General features: G+C 41.9%; 1 protein-coding gene across 1 annotated transcript in view; it reads left to right on the top strand.

The window, feature by feature from the left end:
- LOC119422541 (teneurin-3) overlaps nt 1-9,813 on the top strand; it is a gene marked incomplete at its 5' end in the record, with an annotated part of 39,408 nt that overhangs the window by 19,259 nt on the left and 10,336 nt on the right. Inside the window, 3 exon segments of the mRNA XM_037689917.1 lie at nt 876-1,054; nt 3,818-3,922; nt 6,948-7,078. Coding sequence (XP_037545845.1) covers nt 876-1,054; nt 3,818-3,922; nt 6,948-7,078 — 415 coding nt within the window.

Below are 9,813 nucleotides of genomic sequence, written 5' to 3'. Positions count from 1 at the left end.
TAGGCACACTGTGTTTTTAGGTACACTTTGTTTTTAGGCACACTGTGTTTTTAGGCACACTTTGTTTTTAGGCACACTTTGTTTTTGGGCACACTGCTTTTTTAGGCACACTTTGTTTTTAGGCACACTGTTTTTAGGCACACTTTGTTTTTAGGCACACTTTGTTTTTAGGCACTCTGTGTTTTTAGGCACACTGTGTTTTTAGGCACACTTTGCAGATAGAGTTTTTCTTGTAAATCCAAGTGTGTTGCTCAGTGATGGCTCGAGGTCTGATTTTCTTCGTATCTGTTAGTTTACCGTCTCGGGACGCTCGTTGACTCCAGCTGGTGTGTACCTTCTGTTTCTTGCACCATGCTCCTGAACTGACCCCTCTCTAACGGTGTGTGAGTTGGGACAGTTTGCTCGACTGTAATGAGGAATTAGGAGGTTGTAGAAAAAGAATAGTTCTGTTAGGTGGCTAAAATATGAATGTAAAACTTGAACTTGAAGTTTGTGATAGTCAGTTAAGACATATGTGGAACAACACATAATACTGTATATTGAGTATATCGATTCATCACCCATCTTTTATTAAAAGGAAACACCCAGTTATTCATAACTTTATCTTTCTCTCAAGACAGGTTTAGAGATTCTTTGTTCAAATAGAAATTGATCAATGAAAAGATTGTTGTTTGATGTTGGTTTAAATCAGTTTTAAACATTTACAAGTGCATTATATCAATAGAAGGTCTCCCCTAACACACTGAGACAGATGTGCAGTGTGTGTGTGTTGTACGTTATTTGAGGTATTTCCCAGCAGTTTCCACAGAACACATTACAGTAATGGTTGCTAATGGCCTGTTCTTCTATCTCCTGTGTTCGTCCTGTCCTTGTAGCTACGACAGTGAGGGTCGTCTGACAAATGTGACCTTCCCTACCGGTGTGGTAACCAACCTCCACGGAGACATGTCCTCAGGAGCTGTTGCAGTGGATATAGAGACCTCAGGAAGGGATGAGGATGTTTCCATAACAACAAACCTGTCATCAGTAGACTCCTTCTACATTTTGGTGCAGGGTAGGTTCTAATATGAGGAGGACGTCTGGTAGAAAGAAGAGCAGCACTCGTGATTATGATGCTGGCATTTTGCTGTTTCGCTCTACTCATTTTCTGTTGGTTGGGTTTTATATTTGTTTATGTGCTATCAATGCACAGAAACAGTGATGCTAAACTATCGTATATTTTGTCCACTATTTGCAAATGAGTTTCTGACTCAACCTAAAGTTTGAGCAAGTCTGAATTCAATGTCAAACTCGTATTTGTAGCATAAACAACTACTTGCTGTTCCAAAGTTCTGTACATACACTGCAGTAAAATACAATAAAGAACAAAACAACGCACAAATATTAGTTTTAAAAATACAAAAAAAAAAAAAAAATTCCAATAAAATGAGTACAAACAGCTAAAAATGTAATAAAATAGTTCATTGTTTATCACAGGGGCTCCGTACCCTGAAGCCCTGCAATAAGTGAAAAACCGCAAAGTAGGAATAGTAGTACAAGTAGTATTTATTTTAGCATATACTGTATATATATGTATACAGTATATATACAGTAGTCCCTTGCCATTTCGTGGTTCGTTTATTGCGGACTCGCTCTATCGCAGTTTTTCAAAATAAGATCGAACATGAAACACAAATGGCTGGTTGATGGATGAGCCGCACGATCGGCATGGAAATTTATTTAAAATAAATTATTTTAAATGTTTTAGCACCTGCTGCACCTTTGTGCAGCCCACACAGCAGGATAAGCTTCCTGCTGCAGCTGATCAGCTGTTCTCCGTGCAGAGCGGAGAAGTGGGCGTGGCCAAGAACGTTTTTATAGGTGACAAAGAGCAGCGGAGGCAGAGAGCTGAAACCATGACATCTGTCTCTTTTAGAGCTTTTAGAGTTTATGTACACACACACATACGTACATATACTTGCATAAATATTATCACCTTCAACAGGGAGTAAAACCAACATAAAGTGTGTCTTAGGTGAATGTTTAAAAATTGAAGCATCTGACCACTTCTGATATGGAGCAGCAGAGCATCCCATAATTTAGAGGCAGCAACTATAAAGACTGTCACCTCCTGGATTTAAGTTGAAAGCTGCAGCATCCAGAAGGAGCTGAGATTGTGAGCTCGGTGCTCTGGTTGGAGCATGATGGTGCAACAAGTCACCTGTGTGTTCAGTGGTCATTTATTGGAGTGTTTTAGAACAAGAAATAAATCCTAAACTGTATCTTGAAACTGACAGGACTCCAGTGTCCTGTGGCATCGTCCCTTATCTGCTGCTGTACTATCTGACAGCAACACAGACTGATTCAAGCCATAATAAAAGGTGTTGCAGTGGTGTAAGTGGGCCGTTATAAAAGCATCCATAACTCGTTCAGAGTCCCTTGGAAGTAAACAGTGCTTACTGTCAGCAAGAGTCCTCACATGACAGAAACTGTCTGAACAGCAGAGGTTATCTGTTTGTCTAGCTTTAAAAAACTGATGAAGAACACTCCAGTTTCTGACAAAGCGTGAACAGTAAAAAGCTAGAGGTCCAAATTCAGCAGCGCCATGTAAAAAAGCATTTAGTTTTTAGCAATTTTCATTTTAATTTTAACTAAGACTATGGTGCTCAATCAGAAAAAAGGTTGGAGTTCTCCCTCTGGGTTTGAGATGAGTCTTTGCCTCAAACTGAGTATCTGATACTTGTTTACAACTGATGGTGGGATGTAACGGGGGTGAGACATTCATCCCCCACTCCGTCCTACTAATACTCAACAAAACACTCAAAGAAAGCATTTCACAATTTTCATAGAGTGTTTTTTTTTTAATAGAAACATATCCCCGGAAAAAAAATAGAGTTTATCCAGAGGTTCCCAGAATGCTGAGTGATCTGAACTGATGTTGGATGCATGAGCACAAACAGTCAGAACCTTCCCTCCTGCAGCTTGATGCTGCAGAGCGGTGACCCACTCAAACACCGGGGACAAACCCACCACGGGCTCGTGTGCACCCCCACAGCTGCTTGCCGCTTCGCTTCCTGGACAACTCCATAGTAGAAAAGAGCAAAGTTCCTCTCCAGGAGTTCCAGAGCCCAAGCTGCATACAGAGCTCGTTGGTATCGCTCAACTTCACACACAAGCTCAAACTCCTTACCCACCAGAAAGGCGACATTCTAGAACTAGTCTAGGCCACCATGAGTCTGCACATGCAGGGGCTCTCACCTGTCTGTGGATCAGGTTACAGCTTGTGAGGGTGTGAGCTATTCCTCTGTTACAGCTGGTTCCAAGAGAACGCTCACTTTATAATACACTCCCCCGTTTTAAATCTTAACACTACGGCCCAAAATAAAAACTTGTTCCCGTTCAAGGGTTAAACTCAAACTGTTCGAAGGTTTCTGTTCAGTTCTGTTGTCATTTGATGCAGATATCTTTTTTAATACTAAAGCATTGGCTTCTGTATGTTTTCAAAGGGACCTGCTGGCAGGAGCTGACAGCATCCCTATGTCTTCTTAACATTATGTGACATTTGATGGATAGTAGATCATAAGTAAAACTAAAGAGAAAGGAACAGGTTAAACAGCCGCTGTGTGGCTAACGGCATGTCATTAACCTATCTGCCCTATTATCACATTCAAACCTTTATTTCTTGTTTTGTTCCTCTTTTATTTTCTGCCCTTTTTTAAAATTTTGTCTGACTTTTCATAATTCATGTCAGAAGAATGGTTTTCATGAATAAAAACAGGTTTTGTATTTTGAATAGTGACGTTTCAGTAAGAACTCCTTTCTTTCCTGTCTCACACAGATCAGCTTCGGAACAGCTACCAAGTAGGTGATGACCATTCACTGAGGGTTGTCTATGCCAATGGGATGGACACCCATTACCAGACGGAGCCACATATACTCGCAGGTACGTCCTCACAGCAGTTTCATATTCAACTTGAGAATTCCTTGAAGGAACGCATGTCACCCACCGCTTGAGTTTTAGACTAAAATCATAGTGTGTTAAGGAGGATGGATGGAGCCATTTAGTAATGGCAGCTGTGCTTAGAGCAGTCGTCCTCCAATGCAAGAGTTGGGGGTTCGAATCCACCAGTCACATGCCAAAGTGTCCCTGGGGAAGACACTGAACCCCTCATTAGCTTTGTTTACATGCACAAAATTATTATGGTGGAGACGTTCCTGCACTCCCTCACTGAGCTACAGGTGACACAGATCATTTTGAGCTCTTTCAAAGTTTCTAGTAGAAATGTTGTCGCTCACAGACCAGTTTTACTGCCCCGACATGCTAATATTATTAGCATTAGCCGGCGGAAATGACATAAGTCGCACATGCACAGTCAGGTCAGTTTTTCACGATCTGAAAACATGAACAGATCAAGCGTTTACATGGACACTGTTCACGTTATGAATCGACGTAAACCACCCGTTTCGTTCTGATCACTAATTATTTCGGATCACGCTGAATAAACAAAAAATAACCCGAACGGGCCGTTTCATATGATTACTTATGTCCATGGAAACATAGCTAGTGCCTCTGATGTGTGTCGGTGTATGAATGTGACAAAGCTCTGATTATTATTTGTACAGATCTAGTATAGAGCTGTATGAATGAGGCACAGATTGTTGTAAAGAGCTTGGAGTGTCTCGATCGGATAGAAAGGTGCTAAATACAGTAAGTGCAGTCCATTTACCATTTAAATCTTGAAACGTAATGTTTCTGTAATTTGATGCATGATCTTGCATGATGCGTTCGGCCCTGGTCACATGTGTTGCTGCTGTCCATCTGTAGCTGTGTGACTGTAGCCTGATGACACAGGGCTGAACTCCCTCAGTGCTGAAAACATCTTCACTCAAAATGCTGGTGAAGATTCTCAGTCATCCAGGGCATGGTGGGTCAAAAAAGATTTAAAACATCTGGACTGCTATTCTGAAGCTGATTAAAAACATCTGGACTGCTATTCTGAAGCTGAAGACGTCTCACTTCCCGTCCAGGAGGCTTTATCAATTCAAATCAAATCAATTTTTATACATTTTGTTTAACTGATAAAGCCTCCCAGATAGGAAGTGAAACATCTTGAACTTCAGAACAGAAGTGCAGTTCTTTTGTTTTTTAACCTTTTTGAGGGGAGAAGTTTCCTGAAGGTATCTAACAAAGTTAAGTCTGGTCCTCTGGACAGATTCTTCTTCTTGAAACATTTTGTCTTTTATCCAGAAGACTTCTTCAGTCTGAGGAGCTGCAACAAACCCAGTCTTATGAATAACTCCTTCTCATAGTGGATCAACCTGTTTAGTGGTAAAAGATAAAAACTAACTGTCACATCATAACGGAGGACCACAGCCTAACATCTGATTGTTCGTGCCCTGATGGCTGCTTGCTGTTCACAGAGAATTATTATTATTACTATTATTATATTATAATTCTTATTCTCTGTGAACAGCAAGCAGCCATGGGGCACTAACAATGAATTGTTAGGCTGATGGTCCTCCGTTATGATGTGAACAGCTAGTTCTGGATGTCAACAACAAACTGGTTGGTCATCATTAACTTCACGCAGACTCTCCCACTGGTACATTTTCATCTTTAAATCACTTCTTGGTCTGCTGCCTTCATACATCTCCTCCTACATGTCACATGGTCAGTGCAGCTACAGCGTGCGCTCTCAGGACATCATTACGTGCAGTGTCCCCTCAGTGCAGCCTGAATTTGGCTAAAAGATCTTCTCTTACTCTGCTCCTGTTTCCTGGAACACCAATAAACATCTGAAGTTGTCAACTTTGACCTCTCTAAAGGATTTTAAACAACTGTTAAGATCCTGGTAAACAATAACACAGACATGTTCCTGTTTTAGTGTTTTACCTCATTGTTTTTATTTCATTTTATATCACTACTTTGATTTACTTATGGATGCTTCCTGACTGTGCAGCTACCCATCCAGGCTGTCACATTGTAAAGTTTGCAGATGATACAGCGGTGGTGGGATGCATCACAAACAACGATGAGTCCAGCTACAGGCAGGAGGTGGAACACCTGGAGAGCTGGTGCAGAGAGAATAACCTTCACATCAACGTGAAGAAAACCAAGGAGATGATTGTGCACTTCAGAAGGAACAAAAACACCTACACCCCCCTGAACATAAGAGGATCTGCAGTGGAAGTGGTCTCCAGCTACAAGTACTTGGGTGTGCACATGAACAACAACCTCAGCTGGAGCAACAACACCAGAAAGAAAAACTTTGCAGAGAGTGGTGAAGGCTGCACAGAAGATGTTGGAGTCAGTCTCCCCACCATCACAGACATCTACACCTCCAGATGCAGGAAGAGGGCCACCTGCATCATGAAGGACCCCACTCACCCAGCACACACACTTTTTGCCCCACTCCCCTCAGGAAGGAGGTTGAGGAGCATTAAGTGTAGAACCACTAGACTGAGGAACAGCTTCTACCCTGAGGCTGTTAGACTCATGAATCTCTAACCAGGAGAATCACTGTGATGCCACTTGGTTGTTGATATGTGCTGCTGATTATCCAGGCTCATGTTCGTGCTGCTGTTGTTTGGCACATTGTTTTGTACTAGTAGTGCTTAGTATATTCTTAGTTTAGCGTATTTCTTACTTTATATCTTAGATCTTATTACTGTTTTTTGTTTACAATTTGTATTTTTGTTGGATGTAACTGGGACCATGTGTACACAATTTTGTTCCACCTCGTGTACCACATGTGGTGCGAATGACAATAAAAACACCTTGACTTTGACCTTCCTGGATGCCTTTGTAGGGAGGTGCTTTGGGCGTGTCCGACTGTCAGTTTAACTCTTACATTAAATGCTTTGGGACGATATGCATTTCGTCAAGAAATATCAAACCTTAAATACTTCCCAAAATTTTTTGCACAATAAATAATTTTGGATTTCAAGGCTGTTTTGTATCCAAACAGGTGCTGCTAACCCTACGGTTGCTCGACGCAACATGACCCTGCCAGGAGAGAATGGGCAGAACCTGGTGGAGTGGAGGTTCAGGAAGGAGCAGACACGTGGAAAAGTCATTGTTTTTGGGAGAAAGCTGCGGGTCAGTCATCATTTAAAGCTGCCAACAAGCAGAGAAGCTGTGAAAGACAAACGAATAGTGTCAGAGGATTACATCAGGCCCTTTAAATAAAACCAGTTTAACCATGTATTCATCATAAAGAATAAATGTCAAAGTGGGATGTTGTTTAAAATGCTCCAAACAGAATGTTATAAAATGACCACATGTAGCGTAAAAGATAATAAATGCAAAAAGAATTATATATTTTAATTGATGTGCTGCTGCTTACTTTAAGTTGTTTTGGATTACTGCCCATTTTTGATTAGAATGTTTTGCTTAAAGCTGTCCACACCTTGAATCAGCCTTTATTTAAAAGTGTGTTCAGATTCATCACTTTCTTTGTTTAATCATTTTATTCAGTTTATAGAGCACAGTCACTGTCACTGCAGGACACTGTTCAACAAAAACAAGAAGTCCAGTTCAATTTACATCCAGTTACTGGTACAGTCAAATGAATTCAATTATTCTGCAATAAAATCACATACACAATATATTAAAAAATACCAATTAGTGGGGGAGTGGTGGTGCAGAGGTAGGAGAAGGTGGGCCTGTGATCGGAAGGTCGCCGGTTCAACTCCCCGGACTGACATCATCAAACTATGGGTGGGAAAGGTGAAACACCCACACCTGCCTCTACCCTCATTTGACCCACTCTGGGCCCTTGAGCAAGGCCCTTAACCACCATCTGCTCCCCCATGTGAGCAGCTCTGCTCCACACAGATGCTGTGGTCGCTCGGTGGTCTGTGGTTGCGTCAGGAAGGACATCCGGAGTAAAAATAATTGCCACGTCTTTGTGCATGTTAGTTGCTGTGGCGACCCCTGAAGAAGGGAACAGCTTAAAGGAGAAAAAAATCAAATAAAAAACTATTAGTACAACGATGGCAGCACGGTGGTGCAACTGGTAGAGCTGCTGCCTCTCAGCGAGCAGGTCTCTGGTTCAAATCCCGGTCCGGGGATCTTTCTGTGTGGAGTTTGCATGTTCTCTCCATGCAGGCGTGGGTTTTCTCCGGGTACTCCGGTTTCTTCCCACAGACCAAAAACTTGCATGTTAGACTGATTGGTGACTCTAAATTGTCCCTAGATATGAGAGAGAGAGAGAGTGAATGGTCGTTTGTCTCTATGTGTCCCTGTGGTGGACTGGAGACCTGTCCAGGGTGTACCCCGCCCCCCGCACAGTGATTGCTGGACATGGGCACCGGCGACCCCCGTGACCCAAAAATGGAAGAAGCGGGTAAAAGATAATGGATGGATGGATGGATAGTACAACAATTGTTTAAAATGCCCTCACGTTGGTCACAGTGAAAAGAAACAACCCCCTTTTAACTGTAAGAAACTCAACACAACCAGAAGCAGCCTTGGGTATTGTGACTAACTTAATTTTATTTATAAAGAATCTAATGAAGTCATCCATGCTGAGAGCTATAAGGATACAAGGCTCAACAAAGTTAAGACAAGATATTCTTGTTCTCCGCTATTAAAGATTACTAAGATACAGTTCTAGCTTTACGAACAGCTTTCTTGTATGTTAGCAGAGTATCTCTCCTGGTTAAATAAAATTCTTCCATGTTACTGGAACACCATTTTCCACAACTTTCTAGGAGCCTCTTTTAAAGTACACAACTCTGAATTAAATCAAGCAGCAAGCTTCCTCTGACTGATCACCTTCTTTTTCAGAGGAGCAACTTTACCAAGTGATAAAAGGTTTTTAAGCTCAATTGTCCACATAGATGACAACAAAAAAGGTTAAATCATATCATCTGGACAAGTTCCTTTAAGGGAGAAGCGTTTCGTCTTTCATCCGACAAAACATTTCTCCCTTAAAGAAGCTTGTCTTTTGGATGGATTCTTCTTGTTGATACGTTCTTCAGTCTGACTGCAGCACACTCACATAGTGGACCAACCAGTTGATGGTGATAAGATGGTTTCTGGAGTCTGCCTTCTCCCCCATCCACTCCTCTGAGGCAGCCGTAGAACAAAGTGGTTCAAAACATCAAAGTTCATGCTCAATAATCCAGGTAGAAACTCCAACAAAGTTCAGTCAGGTTCTCTGGACGGTTTCTTTTGGTTGAAACGTTTCGTCCTTCATCCAAAAGACTTCATCAGTCCGAGGAGCCGCAACAAACTCAATCTTATAAAAATAATAAAAATAAATAAATAAAAATGGTAACAATAGTAATTAATTGTCACAATCCTCAGTGTTGGAACCCAATTGCAGAGAGGCGAGCGAGGCAGGAGTTTAAAAATAAAAATAATTTATTTTTAATAACAAAACAAAAGGCTGTCGGTGCAGCAAAACTTACTTGGGCAGACAGGATCAGAAACAAGGCAGAGCAGATAATCAGGTGGACAAGAAACAGCCAAGACAGAAGAGGACTGAGATGTCTGTAAACACAGAACAATGACCGGACAAGGAGTGAAGGAGAGAAAGGCTTTTTATAAGGCAGAGGGAGAGTGAGTAATGAGAGCACCTGGGCAGGTGGCTGATGAGGGACAGGTGTGAATGATAAAGACTGAGGAGTGGAGAGGCAGACTGAGGAGTGAGTGGAAAACAGGACCAGATACACAAAAACAGAAAACACACAAGGAGCAGAGGCTTAGGCAGATGGGGGGCAGCGGGGGCCGCTGACCGTGACAGGAGTGGAGAGGCAGACTGAGGAGTGAATGATAAAAACTGAGGAGTGGAGAGGCAGACTGAGGAGTGAGTGGAAAACAGGACC

The sequence above is a fragment of the Nematolebias whitei genome, chromosome 16 (assembly GCF_014905685.2).
Source record: "Nematolebias whitei isolate Nwh7 chromosome 16, NemWhi1, whole genome shotgun sequence".
NCBI lineage: Eukaryota > Metazoa > Chordata > Actinopteri > Cyprinodontiformes > Rivulidae > Nematolebias > Nematolebias whitei.
Note: the sequence above shows the minus strand (reverse complement) of the source record. Positions and strands in the feature narration are given on the sequence as shown.